General features: G+C 44.9%; 1 protein-coding gene across 1 annotated transcript in view; it reads right to left on the bottom strand.

Annotated features, from left to right (window-relative positions):
• Positions 1–11,637: 11,637 nt before the first annotated feature.
• The window catches only part of CCDC137 (coiled-coil domain containing 137), a 9,842-nt gene continuing 7,357 nt past the window's right edge, over positions 11,638–14,122 (bottom strand). The window contains 3 exon segments of the mRNA XM_073606878.1: positions 11,638–12,647; positions 12,650–12,665; positions 13,737–13,816. Coding sequence (XP_073462979.1) covers positions 12,397–12,647; positions 12,650–12,665; positions 13,737–13,816 — 347 coding nt within the window. The 3' untranslated portion in view covers positions 11,638–12,396.

Here is a 14,122-nt window from a genome sequence, read left to right as displayed (position 1 = left end):
ATAGCCTGTGCAAGAGGGCAGAGCAGTGGGAGGGGCCCAGTAGGCTCCACCCAATACAGGCTGCCTGCAGAGTACTACAGGAAGAGGAGGAGGCGGAGACAAACCCAGTCCCCCTGATCAAAAAGAGAGAGCAGAGCTGTGGGAGGGGTCCGGCAGGCTCCACCCACTACAAAAAACTACAGGAGGGGGCGGAGACAAGACCAATCCTTCTGCACAAGGAGAGAGAGCAGAGCTGTGGGAGGGGCCCAGAAGGCTCCACCCACTACAGAAAGCTACAGGAGGGGGCGGAGACAAGACTAGTCCTCCTGCACAAGGAGAGAGAGCAGCAATGAGCGGTCTTTATTACAGGAAGTAATTACACTGGATTACTGCACAGATCTGGAAGAAGATTCTAGAAGAAGACACATGTCTGATGGATTTTTTTAATTTGAAGCTCTATAATCAATAATATGTCTTCAAATGTATTTTTTAGCTGCAACTTGTGAGTTGGTATAATCTTCCTGGCCATTTACAGCAGAGCTCAAAGAGGAGGGAGGAATAAGCAGCAAAAGTAGCCAATCAGGTGTGTTACAGTGCAAGCAGATTGCTGATGGGAGGAAAAAGCAGAGTAAGCCATGATGAGCTCATGCTTTTCACTGTCCAATCACAGGCTGGGGGAGGAGACCTGTAAGTAAAAGTGACACTGCGGTAGAGGGGATCAGGTCCTTTGCCATGCCAGGCAGGGCTGTCCTGTGTAAATTTACAGGACTGGATGGACAGAATTACAAATCCTCTGGCTTCTCATTAGTAATGTCTTATAGATCTGTATTATTTTAACACCCCTTCCCTCGTTTATATCTTATATTTATTCATATAGCGCCATCATCTGCTGTGGTGTTGTACATTGTAGGAGACACAATGGCACTATATAAATTGATATAAACGAGGGAAGTGACATCTGCAAAAATGTCAACAATTCTGTGTTTTTCTGTCAATATGGGGTGCTGTGTGTACATTAATGAGGAAAAAAATGAACTTAAATGATTTTAGCAAATGGCTGCAATATAACAAAGAGTGAAAAATTTAAGGGGATCTGAATACTTTCTGTCCCCACTGTATATATATATATATATATATATATATATATATATATATATATGGCATTGACAAGCTATAACAGAAATACACCGACAGTGACAATAAGATACAATAGAGACAAAACACGATTCTTATTTCATATCTCTTACCATTGTGATGTTTTATTTCTCTTAGATTTCATATTATTTCCGAGAAGAGTCAGAAGCAAAACCTAGCTGTGGTGGGGTTGCAGTGCTCCATGCAGCTACTGTCAGTGAATTGACTTCAGGCTCTGTGCAGCTTCTAGGTGAAGCAGAGAGGCGATTACAAGAGCAGGGGGAAGAGTTTTCTGGCACGGGATTTCCATGATTATGGAAAGTATTATCTGGAAGCAAGGTTCAAGGGCTCGTACACACCGAGGCTGAGTAGAGTTGGGCGAACAGTTCAAGCACAAGTTCAGCCCAAACATCGCCTGTTTGGGGAACACCCGAATTTGGGGGGCGCTCGGTAGGACGCTGCGTCCTTAAAGCGGGAGTCCAGCGACCAATCTTTTTTTTTTTTTTTTAGGTCATTGAGACACTTTGCTAACCCCAAAATAATAGTCACAGTTTGGGTGTAATATTTCCGCCTCTGTCTGTTTTCGTACTGAAGAATAACTTAAAAAATGTGGTGTTGGCTGTTTCCATCTTGCTTGTGGGCATGTGAAGCCCACAAGCATTGATTTCCTGGATGCGGTGAATGCTGTTCATTCATAGCTTGTTCATGCGCATGATCATTGTTTCCCGCACTGAATCTTGGGAAGCCTGACACTAAGCACCCAGGAGACAGTGCGGCGCCGGGGAAAGGCAATAAAGACGCCTACTCCCATGGGAGGAGAGACAGGAAGTGCCACAATAAAGTACAATATAAAGTTAATTACAGCGATAAAAAAAAAATTTGTGCGGCATTTGAACATCTATGCAATTAACTGAAGGGGGTAAGATTAAGTTAAAAATTTGAGTGGAACCCCGCTTTAACAATGGATGAGTCATCAGCTGCCAGCGGACTTCCCCGCTGACGGCTGAATGAAAAAAAAAAAAAACATTGCCGGCAAAAGAAAAAAGTGAATAAAGATGGCGTGGGGGTTCCCCACACAATCCATAGCAGACCCTTCAGGTATAATGCTTAGGGGGACCCCACGCCGTTTTTTTTACATTTTTGTATTGCTGGCAATTTACATGACATTTTTTTTTCTTTATCAGTGTCATTATTGCTGCTGCAGGTTCTATACACAGTGCCACTTTACAGGCCCTTCGGGTCTGGTATGGATTCTAAGGGGAACCCCACTCCAAAATAAAATAAAACAAACGGCGTGGGGTCCCCCTCAAAATTCATACCAGACCCTTATCTGAGAATGCAGCACGGCAGGTCAAGAAAGGGGATTACGAGGGAGTACCCCCCTGAACCATACCAGGCCACATGCCCTCAACATGGGGGGGGGTGCTTAAGGGGCAAGGTGGGCCCTGCCCCCCCACCCCAGAGCACCTTGTCCCCATGTTGACGGGGACAAGGGCCTCTTATCATCACCTCTGGGGTGTGGTTGTGGGGGTCTGCAGGCAGGGGGCTTATCGGAATTTGGAAGAGCCCCTAGATCCTGCCACCCCTCATGTGAATGAGTATGGGGTACATTGTATTCCTACTCATTCACCCAAAAAAAAGTGTCAAAAATAAATAAAGACAGGAGGCAGTTTTTGACAATTCCTTTATTTTAAAAAAAACAATGTCCCCCGATGTACAGTAGATCCATTGTCAATCGTTAAAGGTCCTGGTATGGATTGGGGGACCCCACGCCGTTTTTTTTTTTTTTTACATTTTTGTATTGCTGGCAATTTACATGACTTATTTTTCATTATCCATGCCATTATTGCTGCAGCAGGTTCTATACTTGGTACAGATGCGCCACTTTTTCAGGCAGACTAAGGGGACCCCCCAGGCACTATATTTAAAGGAATTTTTCATTTTTATTGTTGCACTTTAAGCATTATTAAAATCACTGCTCCTGTAAAAACAATCTTTTTTAAAAAAAAATTGCACTGATACATGTCCCCCAGGGCAGTACCTGGACCCCCATACCCCTTTTATGGCCAATAACGTGCATCTTATGCCGTGTACTCACGAGTGGACTTTATGGCAGACTTTGTCCGGCGTACTTTCGACAGACTTTTCGAATGAACGGACTTGCCTACACACAATCAACCAAAGTCCGACAGATTAGTACGTGATAACGTACGACTGGACTAAAACAAGGAAGTTCATAGCCAGTAGCCAATAGCTGCCCTAGCGTCGGTTTTTGTCCGTCGGACTAGCATACAGACGAGCTGACTTTTCGACCGGACTCGAGTCTGTCGGACAGATTTGAAACATGTTTCATTTCTAGGTCCGTCAAACTTTTGAGAAAAAAAAAGTCCGCTGGAGCCCACACACAAACGAATTGTCCGACGGACTCCGGTTCGCCGGACCAAGTATGCCGTAAAGTCCGGTCGTGTGTACGCAGCATAAGCCTTCAAAATGAGTACTTTTGATTTTTCAAATTCAGGTGCCATAGACTTTAATAGAGTTTTGCAGTTTAGGTCCAAACTTTTGCGATGTTCGAGCATTCTGGCGCGAACCGAACCGGGGTGGGGAGGGGGGGGGGGTGTTCGGCCCATCTCAAGTGCTTGGGCTTTTATTAATTTCATTGGCCATAATATAAATTCTAGCCACTGAAATAAAAAAAAAATGCTCAAGCACTAAACACGCCTAAAGCTTAAGTGCATTTATATGAGTTTCGGTGCTTTTTTTATCAGACAAAACGCTCCTCTCTTAAACGCAGAAGTGATTTTTTTTTCTTCTGCCTCTAAATGGCTATGTGCACATGGACATGGAGGGGCATCTAGAGACAAAAAAAAATTGTCAAATGGCGGTAAACAGGCGTCTTTGAGCTCCAATGTGCATGAGGCCTTATAGCCAATCACAGCATGACGAGATTAGCAATCTTATAAATATAAAGCGGAGTGTTCCTTTAAACCCAATGATATCCTTTAAAGAACACTCCGTCTCGGCGGATCTCCGCCTCAGTCACACCTGCGCTCCTGTCAGCACCTATGGTGTAAAACAAACACGTTACTCTCGGTTTACACGGCTCGTTCTGGATTTTTCCGAATATAAACATCGCCTCCGCTAATAATCCAAATCCTCCTTGGGGTTTATCTGGGGAAAGGAGGGGGGGGGGAGAATTAACCTCTTTGCCGCCTTTTAGAACAGCTGCAATTATACAGAGATTAGATTACACACTCTATTTACTAATTAGGTGACTTCTGAAGGCAATTGGTTCCACTAGATTTTAGTTAGAGTATGGGGGCTGAATACAAATGTACGCCACACTTTTCAGATATTTATTTGTAAATAATTTGGAATTATCTTTCTTTTTTTTTTTCTACATACAGTGACCAAAGCAACACAATGCTACCATAGTAACAATGTACTACTCTGGAGAGATCAGGGTTTTTTTTTTTTTTGCATACTATGATTGCTTATAGCAGTGAATTTTACAGTTATAAGCAACCATTTTTTTCTGAATGAAAACTATTCATGCAGTGTTTACTATTGTGACTAGCTGTGATTGGCCAACCTCTAATCACAAGGTATGGAGTGGCTGGTGATTGCCCCAGACTATACCATGTGATCACTATTTTTGGAATGTGAAGAAATGTAAACAAAATAGTTTTTTTTCAAATTTCTTTTTTTTTTTTCGCATAATGCAGGGAAACATTACTGGTGTGGCGGGGGATCAGGGACACTGACTGGTGACAGTATGTAAATTTTTTTATCATTTTGTTTTCTATTTATTTTGTTTTTTTTCTGTTTTTAGATTTTGTTTTTACATACTGTGACCAGAGGAATACAGTGTCACAATAGCAACATTGTACTACGCTGGGGAGGTGATCAGGATTTTTTTTTTTTTACAAACTTTTGATTGCTTATAGCAGTGCCATTTTTATTGAATTAAATTGATTCATTCAGTGTTTACTATTGTGATTAACTGTGATCGGCCACAGCTAATCACATGGTACAGATGGCATTGATTGGCCCTGTCTGTACCATGTGATCACTGTGGCAATCACAGAGGTTATTAGGCTTGTGCAATCCGTTTCCTAACGAATCGAAATTCAGCCGAATTTTGAATCTTTCGGACATTCGGATGCATCCGAATGTCGGAATAAAAAAGTAACGAATTTCAACGAATACGAGAGAAATTATAGCGGATATAACGAATGCATTCGACATTATTCGGTAATTCGTTAAAGGTCTAATGAAACAAAAGGTCAACTCAAAGTGAATCTTACAGTCCAATCAGCTGATTAATTTTGTGCTGGAGGTCGATTACTGGCAAAGTGCATTCCTGTGAACTGAGTGAGAGAAGGGTGTTGTATTGTATTTGAGCAGAGGAGAAGAGATATTGTCATTGTGTGTGTGTTACCCTTGGTTCGCTCATGCAAATCAGTTTATTATTTTGGATTAAATAATTTTCTGTATCTACTATTCAATAAAAAACACTTGAATTGTATGTACCAAATGTATAACCATTGTAAACACAAACATAATTTTTTGTATGACTATCTATTTTTCTATGTATTTCTCTTGATATTTGTCAAATCGCTCTGTACCACCTAATAAAAAAGTTTGTAAACAAAAAAGATTCAATAAACAACTTTCCAAACTTCGAATCATTATCATGAATATATATATATATATATACACATACAGTACATACATAAATATCAAATTTCAACAAATACAAACGAAATTATAGCGTATATAACGAGTGTATTCGACCATGATTCGAGATTCAGTATAAGGAATCTCGACACTCTACGAATAATAACGAATTATCCGAAAACGTATTAACGTAACATAACGAATATAACAGAACGAAATTATGTATTTTACGAAGGACAACGAACCGAAACTAAACAAATTTTTCCGTTGTGCACAAGTCTAGAGGTTATCACAATAGTACACAATGAATTACATGAATGGAAGCCATCCATTGTGTACAATTGTCATGTGATCTGCTTGGCATAGCGATCGCATGGTACTGACAGTGGGCCGGTACACTGATCTGTCACCCTCTGTGTCAGGTGGACACAGTGGGTGACGGATGGCGCCGCAGCGTGGCCTGTGGGGTGCATGCGAGGTGCGGTCTGGGGAGTCCACCCAGAATGGCGAATGTCCTGCCCAGCCATAAGTCGACTATAGGCTGGGCGGGAAAGTGTTAATAATCAGGTGTAGGATGATACGAGACTCGGATCACACCTTGTGCGCACCAGGGAATGCTCACAAAACAGTGCACGTTCCTGACCTGCTAGCAAAAAAGCGCTGATCTTTAGCAGATGTGGGGGGTTCTATTCATTTTTAATGGCACCCCAAAGCATTGTTTCACCAAACTAGGGCCGACAACTCCGTAAACATGAATCTTTTCGGCTACATGTAAAATCCAGGAAAAAAACAGGCCTACGCGTTTCGTCTATATGGGCCTAATTCGTAGCAGTGTGTTTTTGAATGCTCCAAAGCACACAGTGCTGCAGCACCATGCGACTCAGTGCAGTGCAGGTTAAAAAAAAAAAAAAGTAAAGGACTTCTGCGTTTCTGCAGGTTGGGAAGCCCATAGAAATGAATGGGTTGTCTATGGGTGCAGGTCGCAGAAGGGTGACCCTAGCCAAACATCTGAGCATGCGCGCAGTAATTCCTTCATTCCAGCACCCAACAGATGCCAGAATTGTAGACTGAGCTGCACCTGCAAGAAGATTACGAGGTGGAAGGTGAGAAGACTTTATGACAGAATGATGTCTCTTCTGCAATAATAATAAAGAAAATCTTCCCGCTTGTAATCTTTAGTTAACTCAGAACTAACGTCTAAAGCAGGGCTAGGCAACCTCCGCATTCCAGCTGTGGTGAAACTACAAATCCCATCATGCCTCTGCCTGTAGGAGTCATGCCTGTGATTGTCAGGGTCTTGCAATGTCTCATGGGACTTGTAGTTTCACCGCAGCTAGAGGGCCGAAGCTGCCTACCCCTGATCTAAAGGATATACACCTTTGAAGGTGTTTTTTGAAGGCTCTAGTTTTCTCCTATAAATAAAAAAAACTGCGAGCCAGAAGGTTTGCTAGATCTTCTCTGCAATAAAACAGACTCACCTGCCTGTGTACAGCAAGCCACGCATGCGCAGCTCATAGTACGTTCTTTGTACGGCGCCTCTGTTACAGGATGAATGTCATCCCAGGCTGGCCAATTAGGACGGCCGAAGAAGACCCACCACCCAGAAAAAGCCGGGGAGAAGATGCCGGAACTGGTGAGGGCACACTGGAGAGCAGGTAGGTATTTGCATCTCTAATTCTACTTTCAAGGGCCAAAGTTCTGCTCTAAAGTTGATCCCCCCGCTCTAATCATTGTTCACACTAGCAGTTTAGGGGCAATAGAACCCTGCAGTTGAACTGTGTTTTTTACCCCCCCCCCCCCCTCCAGTCACTACCTGCTTTAGCTGCATAGGCAGTGGCCAAGGATGTACACATGCTGCAGGTGCAATGCTTTGGTTAGGAGGCATGGTAGTAATGATACCCCTTCACTCTCATCCAGTGCCAGGACAAAGTCATCTAGAGCCAGGGGCAAACATGCAAACTGCCCCCCCCCCTCAAGATGTATGAAATTATGAACCCCCCTCTCAAAAAAAAAAAAAAAAAAGCACTAATCTGCATGCTTACCCCATAAGCATAAGTTCCCCCTCCTTGCACATCAAATCTGCCTCCTGATGAATTCCCCTTCCCAGAACAAATCTTTGCCCCCACATCCAACACAAATGCCCCTTCCCACCCCTCCTATCACAAGTCCTCTACCCCTGAAATTTCCCCTCCGAGTACACATTCTCTCCCCAAACTCCAAATCCCCCCCCCCCATATCACCTCTTCTAGCACAAACCTCCCAAATCCCCCCCAGCACAAATCCTCTTCCTCCCCATCCCCCTCCAAACAAAAATCCCCCTAAATCACCACTCCAGCAATTCTTACCCCCTGCTGCCCCACCAAATTCCCCCTCCTTGCACATATCCACCCCCTAAATTTCCCCTCCTGGCACAAATCCTCCCCCCCCTCCATTACCATATCACCTCTTCTAGCACAAACCTCCCAAATCCCCCTCCTAGCCCGAATCTTCTAACCCCCCCCCCCCCCAACACAGATCCCCCTAAATTGCCACTCCTAGCAATTCTTACCCCTTCTGCTGCCCCCCCCCCCCCAAATTGCTCCTCCCAACACAAATCCCCTCCCCTCAATCTCCTCACAGCGTCCCTCCCAAACATGAAACCACAGTGCCCAGGGCAGCCGCCCCTCCTGCCCCCCCCTTGTCCCGGCCTTGACATCACCCACCGAACACAACCCATTTAAGTGAATGGAGCCCCTCTGCAAGCGCCCCACAGCCGCGTGCAATGCATGCGATCTTGGCGTGCTAGTGCAGGGGATCAAACGCTCTCTGTAGAGCCATCCAAACACAGATCGCTCTTCAGAGATCAAAGCGTGTGTGAACAGATCACTAACCGATCATGGCTTGCAGAGCAGCCCCATTCACTTGGATGGGTGGTGTTCAGCTGGTGCACCTGCAGGTTCCTGCCACTACGGAAAAAAACATTCCGTTAACAACATGTATACAACTTCAGCCACTGCCTCTGCGGCTAAAGGGGCTGGCATGCGAGGGGCAGTAAAAGTGCAGCTCTAATACTGGGTTTTACCAGCTTTACCAAGAAAGCGTGACTACATACAGTGAGACCATGGAGAATGGATGGAGCCACAGGAAATAGCAGCAAAAAAAAACAAACAAAAGCGGGGAGGTGGTGGAGGTAACAGAAGGGACTTTTCTGAGTTAGGAATGTATACAGGAATATAAATTTTTTGTGTGTGTCATTTTACCTCCCCAAACACACAGCAGTAAAGCAATAATTCTAAAAATAGATATTTTATTTGTATTTTATTATCCATAAATGGCGGAGCTTTGGGAGACAAAAAACATAAATAGGGATGTATGGATGTAGTATTGTAATGTAGCTCCCCCTGGTGTTCTACATGTGTTATAACACGCATGGATGAGCACCTGTTATTCTAAGGCAGGGATATGCAATTAGCGGACCTCCAGCTGTTGCAAAACTACAAGTCCCATCATGCCTCTGCCTCTGGGTGTCATGCTTGTGGCTGTCAGAGTCTTCCTAGGCCTCATGGGACTTGTAGTTCTGCAACAGCTGGAGGTCCACTAATGCATATCCCTGTTCTAAAGGGAATTATCAAACTGGCCATCAGAATTTCTAACACGTGAACATTTCCTGGGGTGGTTCTGTGACTGCGAGCCACACAAATATACAGATCATCCGGAAAGTATTCACTTTTTCCAAAAATTCTGTTGTTACAGCCTTATTTCACAATTCATTAAATTCATTCTTTTCCTCAAAATTCTACAAAAAATACCCCATAATGACAACGTGAAAAGAAGTTTGTTTGAAATCTTTGGATACGTTCCAGATGCCCTGTAATCTCAAAGATCTGCAGAAATAACTTCCTCCATTCAGCACTATTAAAAATAATAAAAGAAAAAGCTCCAGATACAAAGTAACGCACAGCAAATAAACGATTGACTTTGAAGATGGATCAGCAGATGGATTCCATTAGGTTTGCTTTAGAGATCAGGGGGTCTCAAACTGGTGACCCTCCAGCTGTTGCAGAACTACAATTCCCATGAGGCTTTGCAAGGTTGACAATTACATGCATGACTCCCATAGGCAGAGGCATGATGGGACTTGTAGTTGGGCAACAGCTGGAGGGCCACCAGTTTGAGACCCCCTGCTTTAGATATTACACCTAAAATGTTGTTATATTTTCCATATTTCTAGCGTCTGGGTAGGCTCCTATGGGTGTAGGCAATGAGGAAGCATTGCTGGGTGACCTGAGGCAGGTGGTAATGACATGGTATGCATGAGGATGGGGGAAGGGAGGGGAGCGGTTGTGTCTCAGGGCCTGGAGGGCCCACGTGCCCGAACGTACCATTTCCTCCCTTTTATGTGCCAGCTACAGGAATGTACTCACATACCATCATAATGCTGTAAATAAAGAAGAGATTTCTCGGCAAGTTAGTTTCTTGGCTCCATAAAGTTGATATTCCGGGTGTGTCGGTTTCAGCAGAATCCACCACAGCAAGAATGCAGGATATAAAATCATGACATGGTGGTACTGCACACACCTGCAACATTTGCATGGAATGAACCCTGCAGCACCAGACACGTGTCGGCACGGTGATTCAGATTTTAGGGGGGGGGGGGGGGCTGGGTTTTGGGCGATATGCTACTTATATTTTGGGCATTGCTCCGCCCTTCTGGAAGCAAGTCCACGCTATTGTGCAGAAAGTTACGAATGGCCAGGTTCCCCAATTCGCCGGCTTTCTTTTACACCACACCTGGTCACACCATAAGTCACCTTATGAAGTCACGTGGTTTGTGACGTAACGCGTAGGGATCGTGGACTAAAAGTGACGTCATACCAGGAAGAGATATGTATTAATGAATGCTGAGGAGTGTTTTTTTTTTTTTTTTAACATGCATAATTTTATCTAAATAATTTGGTTTCCAATTGTTTTACACTATTGGGGACATCCTCTTAATTCTTACATGGCAAGGGAGTGATCAACTTCGTAGATTAGGTGCTCTTAAAAAGGACCAGCACACTTACCCTCCAGGAAGCATGGCAAATGGGATGTGAGCACCGTAGTGAGAGGGAGCAGGGCTGCTAAGGCAGTACCAGCCAGCGCTCCTGTACTGGGCCTGGGCCCTATCAGTTCAAAAGGGGGCCCAGAGCACCTGCTGAGCAGCAGAGCTGGCTGTACTGTCTTATTGCCGACACAGATCCCCTTCAGCGCTGCCAGCTTCTCCTTCTCTTTCTCCCTCCACCTGCACTGCAGGGGGGTTGGTTCTATCCATCTGCTGTCCAGGCCCGGTGTGCTCCTTTCCCCCAAAGTGCCATATTCTCTCCTCTCCCGCCAGCAGTTGCTGCAGGCACACAGGGGGATGTTTCAGGATGGACAGTGGGGGGGGGAGCTGGTAAATATGTCATTTTTTGGCCCCTTCCTTTCCTGAATGAACACAGTGAGCGATCGGTACCAATCACTCCTGTGTCCATTCATCACTGAAGCATAGTAAGCTGCATTTACTATGTTTCAGTTTGTGAATAAGAAGGAAGCCTCAGAAACGCTTCCTATTTATTCATCTGTGCAGCTAAGTTTGCAGAGAAAAGGGACTGATAAATCTATGTCCTTGTTTACTTTCGGTCAGGGGGGACCCCGTCAGGTTAGGCTGTATGGGGGGGCCTGTGATTTCTAAAAGCAGCCCTGAGAGGGAAGCTATACTACAGGACGTCATTGACAGGACAACAGTAGGAGATCACAAGTTGGATAGGATTACACAGGCCCTGTAACATATTATTAAGGTGAGAGCACGGAGGTGACGGGAAGAAGAAGAGGTCACACAAGCACCGGATACATTTTATTCTTGCAATAAGGACTTCACTTTTTTTGTCACTTTTATTGTATTTTTTTTTTTTTTTTTACTATACAAGAAGGGTCCCATTTGACTTTTGGACTGGCACGACCAATATATTCCAAGTTTGTTTATAGCATATTGCTGCACCATTCCATGTGGTTTTTCAAATAGGTTTTTCTATAAGACCCCAGATCTCTCCTCTACTCTGGAAAGCAACAAAACAAAGCAAAAAAAAATTGATCTCATGCTTTCCAGAAAAAAAAAAAAAAAATGGCAGTGTTTACATCCGCTCTAACCAGAAGTGATGGAATAATGTTGCTTCCAGCCTCCTAGACCATAGAGATGGCCAGGAATCTTCTAGTCCTCAGCCAGCTCTATGATAATCTGGCACCACCCGCTGGATCGGATACTGGGCTCCCCAATTGCATATGGTGGGGCACGTGTAATACAGAGACTGCCGGCCAGCCATGCCCCTTACCCAGTCCTCCTGATGGGCAGTCCTTGATGTGGGGTGAGTCTGATGGGAACACCTGGAGGGGGGGGGGGATATTTGTATCCGCAATGTGACCCTAAAAGATTTGGGAGATGCTGTATCTAAAACATCGGCCCACCAATAAAAACGCAAACATGGCAGCACTTTTTACAGAGGTACCCAGTAACCATGGGCTAATCCCCGCCATTGACTGCTAGAGGTCTTAGAATGACAATGTGGTCAGCTGTACTCAGATGTGGTCCAGTTCCAATCAGAAGAGCCTCTATCTGTCCACAGCAAAATGGTGCCGCTTACTATTAAAAAAACTGTCCACATCAGACCAGTGATGGTCCCTCATGTGTGGGGAGATCTGGAGGGTTTGGGACCGGCGGCTTGCTGCAGTCTTCTCTGTCTTCAGCTCCCGGTAGGCGTTGACGACCCGCTCTCGTTCTTCCTCTACTATTCTCTTCCTGGCCATCGACATGGGAGGAGGATTGGATGGAGCGCCCGCCTTGTCAAAGAGTTTCTTCAGGAAAGCTGTTTCTCTCCTGGCTATAAAAATTAAAAAATAAAGAGGTCTTTTAGATTTCATTTCTACACACAGGGCAGGGACTTCATAAAGACATAACATATGATGTTATTCAGGCAAAAGAAAAAAAAGGGGGGGGGGGGGGGTGGGGGGAGATTTTGTTCCATTGTTATTTCACTGCTTTATCACTGGTGACTTGGAAAGCTCCAATATTCAGAAAATGAGTGTTAATCTTGGGAGCGTCTCGTGGTTGACCCCCCCCCCCCCCCACACACACACAAAAAATAAAACTCACCTTCAGTCCAGAGCTGCCCCCCACAGTACTTTCTCTCCACCACTAGATGTCACCAGCGTTTTAGATTTAATGATGGCATTATCATTCAACCCACTTCCTCTAAAACAGTAGTGATCAGCTTTCTCTCACATGCAGCCAATATCACCAAAGGGCCGCATATACACTACAGGATTTACTCAAAGACTACGGACAGGAGACGGTCAGAGACTGCAGACGCGCTACAGGAGACGGTCAGAGACTGCAGACGCGCTACAGGAGACGGTCAGAGACTGCAGACGCGCTACAGGAGACGGTCAGAGACTGCAGACGCGCTACAGGAGACGGTCAGAGACTGCAGACGCGCTACAGGAGACGGTCAGAGACTGCAGAACGCGCTACAGGAGACGGTCAGAGACTGCAGACGCGCTACAGGAGACGGTCAGAGACTGCAGACGCGCTACAGGAGACGGTCAGAGACTGCAGACGCGCTACAGGAGACGGTCAGAGACTGCAGACGCGCTACAGGAGACGGTCAGAGACTGCAGACGCGCTACAGGAGACGGTCAGAGACTGCAGACATAGTACAGGAGATGGTCAGACTGAATAAGCGGAAGCGTCATTACACAGAGACACACACAATGTATTTTTTTCTTTTTTTTGGTAAGAGGTTAGGACAATGAGGGCTTCTCAGGGAAGTGAGTAGAGTTCTATTAGTTGTATATTGCACAGCAGTAAAAAACAAAATATCAAACACACCAACATAATATATAATAGTGTACAGCATGTCAGACTCCGCGTGGAACACTCTCCATACATTTACCTTTGTTTCGGCTGGACCTTTTCTTGGCTTCACGGTCAGAACCGGGGGCTCCATCGCTACTTCACCGAACATCACTTCATCTGTTCAAGAAAAAAAAAAAAAAAAATGTTGTCACTCGTTAGAATGCCAGTTAGGGTTTTGGTGGCTTTAAAAAAAAAAAAAAAAAAAAAGGACATTCCATGTCTGTCATGTTGATCCAATGGCTCTAGTACTTTCTAAATCACTGTGATGGATGAGCACACAGGCCGGAGTCCGCCCCCTTAGAAGGTGCTGCCAGCAGCAAGGCACTTTTTTAGCTGCCAGATTCAGGTAAGGAAAATAAAAACGGAAACCACTCAGATCGAATATATGAGAGCAGCATTTGGACGGGGCAGTTCACACGACAA

This window comes from Aquarana catesbeiana, linkage group LG12 (genome assembly GCF_042186555.1).
Source record: "Aquarana catesbeiana isolate 2022-GZ linkage group LG12, ASM4218655v1, whole genome shotgun sequence".
NCBI lineage: Eukaryota > Metazoa > Chordata > Amphibia > Anura > Ranidae > Aquarana > Aquarana catesbeiana.
The sequence above is the reverse complement of the archived record's forward strand: the minus strand, read 5'-3'. Positions and strand labels throughout refer to the sequence as shown.